We start from the raw sequence: 15,445 nt of genomic DNA, 5'->3' as shown, positions 1-15,445 counted from the left end.
AACCTGAGTACTCCGTTCTGCCACCTCTGATCTCTTGACCCTCCCACCCCTATGGGAGGCCAGCTCCCGCTCAGCTCAGTCAAAGCTCTTCTCTGTCCTGGCACCCCAATGGTGGAACCAGCTTCCTCCTGATGTTAGGACAGCAGAGTCCCTGCCCATCTTCCAGAAAATGGCTGAAACCCTCCATCTACAAAGAGTATCTTAAATAACCCCACAGCCCCCTAGCCTCTTGTAAACTAACCCTCGCACACACCTTTCTATTTTCTACTAGCATTGACATTGCTGTTAGCTACTGTGATGGACATTTCTATTCAATTTCTGTGTTCTATTCATGTGCTTTTCTAATAACCAATTTCTGTGTTCTATTCATGTGCTTTTCTAATAACCAATTTCTGTGTTCATGCAAGTGACTGATTGAATGAATCTTCACTATCAGTATCTGTCATTTGGCAGTACGCCCAGAACCTTGTTTTGAGAAAGGAATGTTAGTTTCAAGGTCTCAGCTTAGAGAGAAGAAGCCTCATGAGGTATTGGCCTGTCACATACCTGACCCAGTATTGGTCGGTCACATGAATTAAGCAAATGTTAGTGATGAATTAATTATGAATGATGAATAAGCTAAATCATGCAACTATAACTTGTCTGTATAAAAGAGAACTAACTGGACTGCCCTGGGAGGAGCTCCTGATCAACATGTGTACTTGAGTTGGTTGGAGCCTCTTCAGCACGCTGATAATAAACAATGATTCATTTAAGATTGACTTCGAGTGTTCCTGTGTAGAATTTCCACGACACTGCTTTATTAAGGAAAAATGTACTTACAATGGCAGAGATATATGTTTCTGCCTCACCTAGCTTCCTTAAGAAGAATACACTAACTGTAAGTTTCTCTGGATAAGAGCGTCTGCTAAATAAATGACTCAAATGTCAAAATGTCATTATAATTGTGTTTAGGGCTAGGGGGCAGTATTGACACGGCTGGATAAAAAACGTACCCGATTTAATCTGGTTACTACTCCTGCCCAGTAACTAGAATATGCATATAATTATTGGCTTTGGATAGAAAACACCCTAAAGTTTCTAAAACTGTTTGAATGGTGTCTGTGAGTATAACAGAACTCATATGGCAGGCCAAAACCTGAGAAGATTTCAAGCAGGAAGTGGCCTGTCTGAGAAGTAGTGTTTCATCTTGGCTCTTTTTATTGAAGACTCAGCATCTGTGCAATAACGTGACACTTCCTACGGCTTCCATAGGGTCTCAGAGCCCGGGGAAAAACTGAACGATATCGAGGCAGGCTCTGGCTGAAACACTTTATCGCTTTTGGCAAGTGGCCACTCAGAGTACTATGGGCTTAGGCGCGTGCCCGCTTCGACCGAATGCTTTCTTTTCCTTTGTCTGTTTAGCTAAAAGCAGATTCCCGGTCGGAATATTATCGCTTTTTTATGAGAAAAATGGCATAAAAATTGATTTTAAACAGCGGTTGACATGCTTCGAAGTACGGTAATGGAATATTTTGATTTTTGTTGTCACGAATTGCGCCATGCTCGCCACCCTTATTTACCCTTTAGGATAGTGTCTAGAACGCACGAACAAAACGCCGCTGTTTGAATATAACGATGGATTATTTTGGACCAAACCAACATTTGTTATTGAAGTAGAAGTCCTGGGAGTGCATTCTGAGGAAGACAACAAAGGTAATAACATTTTTCTTATAGTAAATCTGACTTTGATGAGTGCTAAACTTGCTGGGTGTCTAAATAGCTAGCCCTGTGATGCCGGGTTATCTACTGAGAATATTGCAAAATGTGCTTTCACCGAAAAGCTATTTTAAAATCGGACATATCGAGTGCATAGACGAGTTCTGTATCTATAATTCTTAAAATAATTGTTATGCTTTTTGTGAACGTTTATCGTGAGTAATTTAGTAAATTCACCGCAGTGTTCGGTGGGAATGCTAGTCACATGCTAGTCACATGCTAATGTAAAAAGCTGGTTTTTGATATAAATATGAACTTGATTGAACAAAACATGCATGTATTGTATAACATAATGTCCTAGGGTTGTCATCTGATGAAGATCATCAAAGGTTAGTGCTACATTTAGCTGTGGTTTGGGTTTATGTGACATTATATGCTAGCTTCAAAAATGGGTGTCTGATTATTTCTGGCTGGGTACTCTGCTGACATAATCTAATGTTTTGCTTTCGTTGTAAAGCTTTTTTGAAATCGGACAGTGTGGTTAGATTAACGAGAGTCTTATCTTTAAAATGGTGTAAAATAGTCATATTTTTGAAAAATTGAAGTAATAGCATATCTAAGGTATTTGAATAACGCGCCACAGGATTCAACTGGCTGTTGAGTAGGTGGGACGCAAGCGTCCCACCTAGCCCATAGAGGTTAAGAAGAATACACTAACTGTAAGTTTATCTGGATAAGAGCGTCTGCTAAATAAATGACTCAAATGTCAAAATGTCATTATAATTGTGTTTATTGGCGTAATTAGTTTTACCTTTGGGGCTCAGATCCATGCCCTCCACATAGAAGGGTCCATTCCTCAGGGCTATCTCCTGGAGTATGATGCCAAAGCTGTACACATCTCCTTTCTGAGTGCCCTGTGGAGGGTGTCTGTCGTAGATCAACAACTCTGGGGCCGTCCACAGCTTCTCTATAAACACAACAAACTCACATTATCCACTGAACACCTTTTCCTTTATCCAATCCTCCATTTAGTTTCCTTCCATTGGTGAAGAGGCAAAGTGATCACCTCCGCTGACAATGTTGACCTACTTGCATAGAGTGCGTGCGAGTCGTCATTTTCACATGATGAATGGAAACTGGCCAGTCCGTAATCTGTAATTTTCAACACAAATCGACTGTCCACCACACAATTAGATGACTTCAGATTTCCATGGGAGCCGATGTAGCTGTTGTGCAGATAGTTCATTCCCTGGCGGAGCAAGCATGAAATGTACCGTTCAAGACATTTTTCCTACAGTATAGCATACATGAAAACATACTGATCATGTGGAAAATATGTGTTTTGAGTTTGATCGAAATGGAAACGTAATAAAAATACTGCATGGATCCAAGTGTTCAGTTTACATGTCACATTGGAACTTTTGTGGTATTAATGTGCATAACATTTCTACGGGGACTCAAAAGGATACTGCACTCTCATGTATACGTCTAATATTTTGAGGCACTCGTGTATCAGAATGTGGCTTATAGGCCCTTTTGCTTGTCAGAAGGTCCCTGTTGTTGCCAGCTTGATGGACTGTTATTTTAACAGCAGTGTGGTTAGTGTACTCCATGTACTTCACCAATATAGTATCTCTCAAGATAGTGATTTCAAACAAAAAGCCCCTTTGTTAGAGCAGGCTATAAATAACTATTGAAAATATATGGATGATGACTTTTTATTAAGTGCAAAGAGTTTTGCGGTGAGATTGTGATTATGTTGCTGTCCAAGTTTGAGGTCATATGATGTTTGATGCATATAGCCATGTGACCTCAAAACAACCAAACTGCAGTTACCAACATAGTATTGTTGGCTGCTATCTTACAGCAACATGTGACGTGGCTACACACATGGATTCCCTTTATATTTTCCACAATATGTCTCCTAAGTAGGTGAAGAACACATACCTTGACTATGTCGTTGATGAGTGAGTAACGGAACATCCAGTCCAGATTGATGCTCTCATTCTCCAAAATGTCCTAAAAGTTAAATAAACATTTCTGGAATCTTGCTGTCATCTTGCCACATCACATGTATCTGTCTTTCAAACAGTAACACAGTTTTACAGTGAGTCAGTATGAAATGTTTTCACACAATAAGCTCCATTGCTAAAAGTTTCCTATAGTTTTACATTCTTACATTTTTGGCAGTTAAATAGTAGCAGTATATCAGGCTGGCATTTCAAACTGAACATGAAAGTCAAGTGTATGTTTCCAAATGTCTCTCAGTCAGGGCATTTTAAACCATACATTTACAGAAATAGTATGAATGAATAAATTAGTAAGATCACACTGAATGGCCATTTTAATATTATACTGGTGGTCATACTTGACAAGACATGCAATACAACTAATATTCCATTAAATGTAATGATTGTGAGGTCTTACCTGAAGACTGCCTCTGGGACAATATTCAGTCACGATGCAGATGTTGGGAGGGTCAATGCAGGCACCAATGAATCTGGTTAAATGGTTGAATTGCACATCTCTCATCTGTAACCAAACAAATATAATTATTACATCATTATAGCTATATCTCTCAAGATTATATGGAAATAGATGCTAAAAAAAAAATGGATGAGCTTTTCTAGAAAAGCTAACAAATAGGACAGACAAAACCTCCTCAGAAAAGTCTATTTACAGCTAGCCGGTTTGGCACAGTGTCTTTTCTACGTGTTGAGTACAGCATTCCCTCATAGACCATCCAGTTGACACGTGCATGTGAATAAATTGGGCCGAGAGGTTATGAATGAGGCAGTGTTGTGAAAAACCACAGAATGTGAAAAAATGTGGAGGTGTTGAAAGGATGTACTGGCTATAATATGAGTGCATAGCTGGCTAACGTGGAAAATGCACTACATGGGATCTAGTCCAAAAATGAATCATGTCAAATAAAATGTCATGGAAATCACCTTGGAAAGCATTGTGAGCTCTGTATTTAAAAGTTCCATATGCTGTGTATGTATAAACAACAGAGTGAAGGAATCTTTTAAAGAGACACACAAATGAATTCCTGTCCACATATCCTCTCGGTTTCAATACATCCATGCCCTGGCAAGCAGGATGTACATAATATCTCTGAGCAGCATGAAACTTCTAAAAAAACAGCGAGCATAACCTGTACGGTGTGTTTTGGTCTGGGGCCACTTCACGGAAAACAGAGGTGAGTGACAGCTGCTATAACACCAAAACCAGGGAGTCAGTCGCTCCTGTTTCACGACTCAGGAGAAGTTAGCATATCCTTTGGCCTATATCATTTCCCATGCTGAACGCTAGCTAAGGGAGGAGGGGCTCTGGAAGACAAGCAGTTAAGTTTCCATTGGCACCCTCTCTCCCCCATCTGGTTGGCTCTTTCATGAGCGGGGCCTGACAGCCGATCAGGTCGCCGGGGCGTCTGAGGAGCTGCTAGCTCAGACTGTTGTCTCTCCTGTGCTCGCAGCCTGCCCACCGCTGTGTCTCACATCCAAAGCTCAGACACAGATATAGAGCGAGAGAACCCAGGCCGCCCAGAGCCTTATCCACCAACACGGGTGATAACTCAATTAATACAGACCCAGAGATCAGATAATAGCACTAACGTCTGGCTTTTCAGTAGCTTTAACACTCTTGCTGTGTTCCGGTCGAATTGGACCGATTTACAAGTTTTCTCTCTGAAAAATGTAGTTCACTTAATCTGATTGTCATAAGATTTGATGACTTTGTCCACACAGGGCATCTCAACACACAAAATACATTTTGATGATTTTCATTACATTTTGGGTGTTTTATTTAACTTTTGTACACCTGTGGTGTTCCCGGTCAAAATAAATGAATAGGTGAGACTACAATTAGTGTATAAAATTGAGTTCAGGCATATGCCCATTCATCAGATGGACACATTTCTTCTCCCAGACCCCCACATGCATGTGTGTTTGAGCACACACACACACACACACCTCACTCCCCTTCTTGGCTTCCATGGCAACCCCCACGGGAACCTCTCTCCAATATAATCTTCCCCCACAGGAACCACACCTGTTGGCATTCTCACAAACAATTGCAACATTGTTTCAATAATATAGAACTTTTCTTGCAGCTCTGGTATACAAAGCTTTTTTGAGGCCTTGCTCACAATTCATTCTGTGGCAGCACAATGACCAAACGATATACTGTATGTTAGGCTCTTGATCATATCTTTGATCATGATACTGGTGAGGAGGAGATAGAGTCCTTGTTAAACTTTGACACAAAGTAGTCTGTGATAACTAGCACAATATGTTTAATCTGAGTATTTGTTAGAGTCAAAATAATCCATACATTATGCTTTTTTCCCCCCTCAAAAACAAGTTGTATGAGCTCAGGTCAATGAGGCCTACAGGTCATAAATAGCAAATAGAAGTTCAAAACTTGTAATGATCACAAGAACTTACGTTGATAAAAAATATCTAACACAGCATTAGGTGATAATATATGTATTATTATGGATTTATAATCAGCTATAATGGGGCGGTCATTTTGGAACGGGAACACAGAATTAATTAGCATGAAACGAACACAACAGGAGGGTTAAACTAATATGTTTCATCAATGTTTGCCTTTTCCACATTGTGTTTCAAGTATTAGTTGTTTTTTCCTGTTTCCTTATCACTGTCATAAAATGTCATTCCCAAAACGGAGACAATTTTCTTCATCCACAGCTGACTTTTGGAGGATGTTTGAGGATCTGTCTTTGTAACAGCAGCAGGAGTTACAGATTCAGTAATGAGGCATCTCCTGCAGCAGAGTGAAAGAGGCCCTCCTGTGAACAACCTGGTAATGATTCCGTACACATCCCCTTCACATCCCCTTCACATCTCCAAAGTCTACAGTGGCTTAACCACCTCAGTGGGAGAGACTCATTCTACTACTGCTGTTGCAGAGGGGTAATAAACAGAGGTATGATCACCTACAACAACAGGAGGCAGGGAACAAGGCAGGCACATTCAACTCTAGTCCTGGAGGGTCCAAGTACTAATTTAGTATTTTCGTCAGCGACTGGTTTAAATCAGGTGAGTGGACTCTATAGCAGCCAATAAAACTAAATCATCAATGAGGTATAGGAGGGAAAAGACCAATATAGTTCTAAATATGAGTCATTTAACAGACACTTTTATCCAGAGAGACTTACAGTAGTGAGGGCACACATTTTCATACTGGTCCCTTGTGGGAATTGAACCCACAATTCTGACATTGTAAGCACCATGCTCTACCAACTGAGCCACACGGGACCATCTAGCTGGACGAATCTTAACAAACGCTTACTTAGGGAATGAATTCCCCTGCAGTGAGGTAGTAAAGAGTTAGTCTCTTAGGGCTAGGGGGCAGTGTTCGGAAGTTCGGATGAATGACGTGCCCAAAGTATACTGCCTGTTACTCAGGCCCAGAAGCTAGGATATGCATATAATTGGTAGCATTGGATAGAAAACACTCTAAAGGTTTTACAGCTGTTAAAATAATGTCTGTGAGTATAACAGAACTGATAAGGGAGGCAAAAATCTGAGGACAATCCACCCGGAAAATGTTTTTTTGAGGTCACAGTCCATTTCAATGCTTGTCTATGGGATATTCAAAGGAATTCCTCCCAGATTGTAGTTCCTATGGCTTCCAATATATGTCAACAGTCTTTAGAAAGGGTTTTAGGCTTGTTTTTTGAAAATGACCGAGTATTTGTAGTTTTTCCAAGGTGTCTCTCATTAGAAATGTAGTCTTGTTGCGCGTGTGAATGAGGTGCTCGCTCTTCGTTATTTATCTTCCCTATTGAACGTATTATTCTCCGTCTTAAATTTGATCATTTTTTTTAGATATTAGAGTACCTGAGGATTAATTAAAAACATTTTTTGACTTGTTTGGACGAACTTTACTGGTAACCTTTTTTGGATTCGGTGGTATGCATGTTGAAAGAGTGGATTACTGAATCAAGCGCGCCAACTAAACAGACATTTTTGGGATATAAAGAAGGACTTTATCGAACAAAACAACAATTTGTTGTGTAGCTGGGACCCTTGGGATTGCAAACAGAGGAAGATCTTCAAAGGTAAGTGATTTATTTTATCTCTATTTGGGATTTTGTGACGCCTGTGCTGGTTTGGAAAAGTATTTTGGTGTGGGGCGCTGTCCTCAGATAATCGCATTGGGATGCTTTCGCCGTAAAGCCTTTTTGAAATCTGACAACGTGGTTGGATTAACAAGAAGTTAAGCTTTTAAACCATGTAAGACAGTTGTATTTTCATGAAAGTTTAATATTACGATTTTGTCATTTGAATTTGGCACGCTCCAGCTTCACCGGATGTTGTCGATTTTGATCCGGGATCCGTGCATTAAGAAACACCAGACTTTATGATAATAATGTTAAGTAATAACACACATACAGTGCATTTGGAAAGTATTCAGACCCCTTGACTTTTTCCACATTCTGTTACGTTACAGCCTTATTCTAAAATGGATTAAATAGTTTTTTCCCCTCATCAATCTACACAGAATATCCCATAATGACAAAGCAAAAACTGGTTTTTAGACATTTTTGTAAATGTATAAAAATGTTCTACTGAAAATTGGTCAGGGCGTGACACTCGTCAGGTTGGATGGAGAGTGTTGCTGCACAGCTATCAGGTTCAAGTCCGGGCTCTGGCTGGGCCAGTCAAGGACATTCAGAGACTTGTCCCGAAGCCACTCCTGCGTTGCCTTGGCTGTGTGCTTAGGGTTGTTGTCCTGTTGGAAGGTGAACCTTTGCCCCAGTCTGAGGTCCTGAGTGCTCTGGAGCAGGTTTTCATCAAGGATCTCTCTGTACTTTGCTCTGTTCATCTTTGCCTCAATCCTGACTAATCTCCCAGTCCCTGCCACTGAAAAACATCCCCACAGCATGATGCTGCCACCACCATGCTTCACCGTAGGGATGGTGCCAGGTTTCCTTAAAACATGACGCTTGGCATTCAGGCTAAAGAGTTCAATCTTGGTTTAATCAGACCAGAGAATCTTGTTTCTCATGGTCTGAGAGTCCTTTAGGTGCCTTTTGGCAAACTCCAAGCGGGTTGTTGTGTCTTTTACTGAGGAGTGGTTTCTGTCCGGCCACTCAACCATAAAGACCTGATTGTTGGAGTGCTGCAGAGATGGTTGTCCTTCTGAAAGATTCTCCCATCTCCATAGAGGAACTCTGGAGCTCTGTCAGAGTGACCATCAGTTTGGCTGGGCGGCCAGCTCTAGGAAGAATCTTGGTGGTTCCAAACTTCCTCAGTTTAAGAATTATGGAGGCCACTGTGTTCTTGGGGACCTCCAATGCTGCAGACATTTTTTGGTACCCTTCCCCAGATCTGTGCCTCTACACAATCCTGTCTCGGCGCTCTGGTTTTTGCTCTGACATGCACTGTCAACAGTGGGACCTTATCTAGACAAGTGTGTGCCTTTCCAAATCATGTACAATCAATTGAATTTACCACAGGTTGACTGCAATCACGTTGTAGAAACATCTCAAGGATGATCAATGGAACCAGAGCTCAATTTTGAGTCTCATAGCAAAAGGTCTGAATACTTATGTAAATAATGTATTTCTGTTTTTACATTTCCTAAAATGTCTAAAAACCTGTTTTTGCTTTGTCATTCTGTGGTATTGTGTGTGGATTTTAGAATATGGATTTAACGTAACAAAATGTGGAAAAAGTGAAGGGGTCTGAATACTTTCCGAAGGCACTGTATACAGTAAAACATTTGGCACGGAACTGGACTTACATGTTTGAGTTCAAACAGCACTTGTCTGGTCAGCTCTATCCTCTTCTTGTTCATATGTTTGATGGCCACCAGGTTGCCCTGTGTCAAAGAGACAGATATTAATAACCTTCTACGCAGGCTGCGTGACAGACTACTGTGTGGTGTACTGAAAGAGATGTGTTCTATTATATTTCTATAATAGCAGAGAACTAAATGTGACCATCTTTGGGAACTGTGTGACAGACAGGCATCAAATCAAATCAAAATCAAATGTATTTATATAGCCCTTCGTACATCAGCTGATATCTCAAAGTGCTGTACAGAAACCCAGCCTAAAACCCCAAACAGCAAGCAATGCATGTGAAAGAAGCACGGTGGCTAGGAAAAACTCCCTAGGAAAAACTCCCTAGAAAGGCCAAAAACCTAGGAAGAAACCTAGAGAGGAACCAGGCTATGAGAGGCATCCATTCATTGTAGGAAAATAGCAAAAAGTAAGGACATGTATAAGGTTCATGGGAACATTGACGTATTCCATTCTTATTCACTGAATTCTTGGAAGGAAGAGAAAGGGAAAAACATAAGTAAAAATAGGTGTTCTTTAGTGTTCCTTTAACAGAGTATGGTATCTGTGTGCCGGGTATATTTAACATGAACTCTATGCTACCAAGATGGAGAGTTATATCTGTCACTTTGATATGGGACGATAAGTCAATCTACAGAGAAGGTGGGGAAGCGAGAGAAATCCAGGGAGACACAGTACATGATAGACTGCTAGGTACAATAGGATGTATATAGCAATTGAGCAGCTCACCATCAAATTCAAGGTGTGCATTCTAAATAGAAAAAAGGCGAAAATATAATGCTTTGGATACTTTACAGCATATTCCTATAGAGAAGAAATGTGTTACATGTAGCCAACAAGCACGTCTCAACATTCAAAGCCTGACGTTTTTCACATAATCCTCCCCCCTTCTCAGTAGACTCATTAAACAGAGACATTAACAACAACAACACTTTGCTAGCTGTGTCCAGACGAGGTGTGAAGCACACTGTGTATCACATTAAAACCAGCCAGCTGAGCTGTGCAGAGCTCGCCCACTCTCTTCTCCATCTCCTCTGTGAGCGTGTACATGTGGGTGAGCAGGAGTAGAAAATATCAGAACTCAGAAAGCCTTACCTTAAAATAGCCTGTTTTAGCAAATAGCTGATATTTTCCATGGGCAGTTATCAAGGAGCCATAGCTGGAGCCTCTCTGGAAGGAGTAACAAGTATCCTTTCTCAGATAAGATACAGTCAGAGAAATGTTCAGGTACACTACAGTTAGGTTCAGTTTGGTTATCATTACATATACAAATATACAATGTTCACTTAAACAATTCAGTTGAGTTCTTTGCAATAGTAACTGCAATGGGTATATTTGCCAGTTAAATGAAGAATTGCCGTTTTCATACGCTAAACCGAATCTCTGGGAGACGTACGTGTAGCAACGGGTGTACACAGAGTGAATGAAAAGGGAGTGAGGGTAATGTATTAAGTGTCAGCATGCACTACACATGTTTAGATAATGCAAATACTGGCAACACATGGCATACTGGAAATAAATCGGTCAGAAAAATCTACGTGTTTTCCACACTATTATCCCAGGAATTGGACTGAAAGCTTGTAATGAAGAAGGTGTGTGCATGTGCGTGCATGAATGTCTGCACGTGTGTACTGTAAGATTTGGGATTATTTTAACAATCATTTAATATGTGTCTGCCACCGCAAACCCAGCCACCTTCAGTAAACCACCGGGAAGACTTTCAAGAATGTTTAAACTATCAAAGGATTTGGACTGTCTTTCTCTCTTTCTCTGTGTTTCGCTCTCAATGTAAAACATATATTGTATGTACAGACACCAACATGTAACTACAGTTTTAGATATATTCCAATGCCAGTGTTGTTACTGCACATTTTGTGTGCTATTAAACAACAATGTCATGAATTGTACCACGGAGACAGATTCCTCTGTTGCATATAATAATAATAATAATAATAATAATAATAATAATAATAATAAGAGAAGTATTTTATATTACAAACATTACAAACAGAATCTCAAAGATGCTTTAAGAACAAAGCAATGAGAGAGGTAGCAGTGATACTGTGGGTCTGTAGAGAGGTTTTAGCAAGATAAACTGCATCTGTTGAGCCTTTTCTTTCACACTGGCTAAAATGGAATTCTAATCAGCTAGAGAAACAATAGCATCTTAATCTCTGATACACGGCAGTGCCAGGACTACTGACGAAATCAAAACAATATTAACATCCAATTGTGAGGAAATGTCATAATATGAGATCGCGCTGAACGACTAATAAACAACATAGTACAGGTAATTCATTGGTTTTAACTCTTGAGTCTTGACAGGATATTTCAGAGACAAATGTACCTGTGAGAGGGTGAGACGGCTGCCTGCTTTTTTGGGATATTTGTTGGGGCTCTCAAACTGCAGGTCCTCCCACTTTATCCTCCACAGCATTCCAGCCAACTCCTTCTCCAGCTTCAGTTTCCTTCAACAAGAACAGCAGGAAGACACATTAGTAAAAGTGTTTACAACAAAGGCACAGAACTGAAACTCTAGCATGTAGATACATTACGCATACATTGTTGTTATCAGATTGTTCAAACATGATAGAATCATTACTGTTATGATCTTTCAACATAATTGAAACTTGCCATTTCAAATGAGATATGAAACGTTTGTCAGTGGTATTTCCTCAGATACTATCTGATAAATGCAGTAAATGAATGATTTGGGTTCAGCAGGCTAACACTGACAACAGGTATAGTTTGAAGTGTCCACAGCTCTATGAAAAAGTATCAAAATAAAGTTGTGGAATTATGATATTAACTGTAATGATGCAATGTTACAATTCTACCTCCCCAATGTTGATCAAACTGTAAGTTACCAGAACAAAACTAAATACTGTGTGACCAAAAATAGACCACTTAAAAATGTATTGACTTTTTATTTTTAAACACCAGTATAACTGGAAGTCACTCTGAGATGTGGAAAAAAAATATCCAAGTGATTAAACACATCTGGTGCAGATCTCTCAGGACCTGGTGTTTCTCAACATCCCCCCCCGATTTGCTGCAAAAATTCCATGTTTTTAAAATCCTCAAGCATGGCTTCAATGTTAAGAATGGGAGCGTTTTGAGGGGGAAATCGTTATTAGTTTGATACATTGAAAATGAAGGGGGAAAAAGAGCCGAGCCCACACATTCCAGGTCAGTCTAAAAGGTGCAAGACACTTCCAGATGGTGCCAGTATATTATTGCAGCGTTTGCATATTGGTGGATTTTACCCCTCTGCTGAGCCACCTATTGAATAATTATTTAACTACATGTACCGTACATGTGACATGAAAATGTGTTCTGGAGAAACAAATAAAACCGCTATTTTCGCTCACGTGTAAGGTACATGTACTTAAATGTATTTCCTCTTTCTGCAAGTGCTGCATTTCCACCCACAGTGGCCAATCACCATTCATTTGATCTTAACTCCCGTCCTCCTTTGCTGGGGTCTTAGCATTGAAGACTTGGAGCTGTTCTTGATGTGTATGGACAGGAACCAACTTCCATGGCCCTGCATTCCAGAGTAGAAAACAAAAGGTACTGGGCTTTCTAGTGACTCCTTGACTAAGTAGGAAACTGTATTAACTGTAGGAATGTCTAAAACAGACATAAGTTGTACCAAACATAAGAACTACAAGATAAGCCTCATCTTAGTAAGTGTCTGATCAGCTACTTTTACTAATCAGCTACTTTTAGTCAATTCATAAACCAGATAAAAACTTGTAAGTCTCTTGGGGTATGTCTCTATGTCTCGGCACATCTAGCCACTGGGATTTTTGCCCATTCTTTAAGGAAAAACTGCTCCAGCTCCTTCAAGTTGGATGGGTTCCGCTGGTGTACAGCAAACTTTAAGTCATACCACAGATTCTCAATTGGATTGAGGTCTGGGCTTTGACTACACCATTCCAAGACATTTAAATGTTTCCCCTTAAACCACTCGAGTGTTGCTTTAGCAGTATGCTGATTGGTAGTTGATTTGTGTAAAGTTATTTGTTTCATGCCAGTGGTCCGGAAGTCGGAAGTTTACATACACTTTAGCCAAATACATTTCAACACAGTTTTACAATTCCTGACATTTCATTCTAGTAAAAATTCCCTGTCTTAGGTCAGTTAGGATCACCACTTTATTTTAAGAATGTGAAATGTCAGAATAATAGCAGAGAGAATGATTTATTTCAGTATTTGGTAGCATTGCCTTTAAATTGGTTAACTTGGGTCAAACTTTTCGGGTAGCCTTCCACAAGTTTCCCACAATAAGTTGGGTGAATTTTGGCCCATTCCTCCTAACAGAGCTGTTGTAACTGAGTCAGGTTTGTAGGTCTCCTTGCTCGCACAAGCTTTTTCAGTTCTGCCCACAAATATTCTATAGGATCGAGGTCAGGGCTTTGTGTTGGCCACTCCAATACCTTGACTTTGTTGTCCTTAAGCCATTTTGCCACAACTTTGGAAGTATGCTTGGGGTCATTGTCCATTTGGAAGACCCATTTGCGACCAAGCTTTAACTTCCTGACTGATATTTTGAGATGTTGTTTCAATACATCCACATAATTTTCCTCCTCATGATGCCATCTATTTTGTGAAGTGCACCAGACCCTCCTGCAGCAAAGCACCCCCACAACATGATGCTGCCACCCCCGTGCTTCAAGGTTGGGATGGTGTTCTTCGGCTTGCAAGCATCCCCCTTTTTCCTCCAAACATAATGGCCAAACAGTTCTATTTGTGTTTCATCAGACCAGAGGACATTTCTCCAAAAAATACAATCTTTGTCCCCATGCAGTTGCAAACCATAGTCTGGCTTTTTTATGGTGGTTTTGGAGCAGTGGCTTCTTCCTTGCCGAGTGGCCTTTCAGGTTATGTCAGCATCCCCTAACACTTCACCAAGGATGGGGAGTTATAATCCATTACATGTAAGGGATTACTGTGGATATAGATACTTTTGTACCTGTTTCCTCCAGCATCTTCACATGGTCCTTTGCTGTTGATCTGGGATTGACTTGTACTTTTCGCACTAAAGTACATTAATCTCTAGGAGACAGAATACATCTCCTTCCTGAGCCGTATTTTTTATTTTACTAGGCATGTCAGTTAAGAACAAATTCTTATTTTCAATGACAGCCTAGGAACAGTGGGTTAACTGCCTTGTTCAGGGGCAGAAGGACAGATTTTTACCTTGTCAGCCACATGGATTCGATCTTGCAACCTTTCGGTTACTAGCCCAACGCTCTAACCACTAGGCTACCTGCCACCCCACTGGAATTGTGATACAAGTGAAATAAGTGAAATAATCTGTCTGTAAACAATTGTTGGAAAAATTACTTGTGTCATGCACGAAGTAGATGTCCTAACCAACTTGCCAAAACTATAGTTTGTTAAAAAGAAATTTGTGGAGTGGTTGAAAAACGAGTTTTAATGACTCCAACCTAAGTGTATGTAAATTTCCGACTTCAACTGTATAAGCTCTCTGGACTGTGCCCGTGTGGAAGAATGGAAATGTCACATTATCGCTGGGGAGCGGTGCAATCTTTTAGGGCAGGAAACACTATTAAACTAATTCTCTCTGCCCCAAAAAGTATTTTTCTATTTAAAGGCCTTCATTTGCAGTCTGGCAGCCGCAGCACCAAAGTGCTCCACACTAGCTCTATTGTTTCATAAATCCCATATGTGAATACCTTTGCTGGACATACTCTCCATTAAACTACAGAGCCCTATAGTAGATTCTGCTCAGCATCCCCTAACACTTCACCAGGGATGGGGAGTTATAATCCATTATATGTAAGGGATTACAAAAAAACACTAACTGTCATCGTTACATTACCAGATAAGATATTGTAATCAGATTACAGATACTTTTGAAAAACTAGATGATTACTT

The 15,445-nt window shown here is 40.2% G+C and overlaps 1 protein-coding gene across 2 annotated transcripts in view; it reads right to left on the bottom strand.

The window, feature by feature from the left end:
• LOC106566722 (atrial natriuretic peptide receptor 2) overlaps nt 1-15,445 on the bottom strand; it is a 53,490-nt gene that overhangs the window by 12,780 nt on the left and 25,265 nt on the right. Inside the window, exons 8-14 of one of the 2 annotated variants that reach the window (XM_014135043.3) lie at nt 11,886-12,006; nt 10,634-10,729; nt 9,478-9,555; nt 4,126-4,230; nt 3,646-3,717; nt 2,788-2,947; nt 2,510-2,665 (exon numbers count right to left, since the gene is read on the bottom strand). In XM_014135043.3, the coding sequence (XP_013990518.1) occupies nt 2,510-2,665; nt 2,788-2,947; nt 3,646-3,717; nt 4,126-4,230; nt 9,478-9,555; nt 10,634-10,729; nt 11,886-12,006 (788 nt within the window). The remainder of the gene's footprint in view (nt 1-2,509; nt 2,666-2,787; nt 2,948-3,645; nt 3,718-4,125; nt 4,231-9,477; nt 9,556-10,633; nt 10,730-11,885; nt 12,007-15,445) is intronic. The other variant, XM_014135051.3, reaches the window with a different exon arrangement.

The sequence above is a fragment of the Salmo salar genome, chromosome 01, assembly GCF_965601325.2.
Source record: "Salmo salar chromosome 01, fSalSal1, whole genome shotgun sequence".
In the NCBI taxonomy this organism is placed as follows: Eukaryota; Metazoa; Chordata; class Actinopteri; order Salmoniformes; family Salmonidae; genus Salmo; species Salmo salar.
Note: the sequence above shows the minus strand (reverse complement) of the source record. Positions and strands in the feature narration are given on the sequence as shown.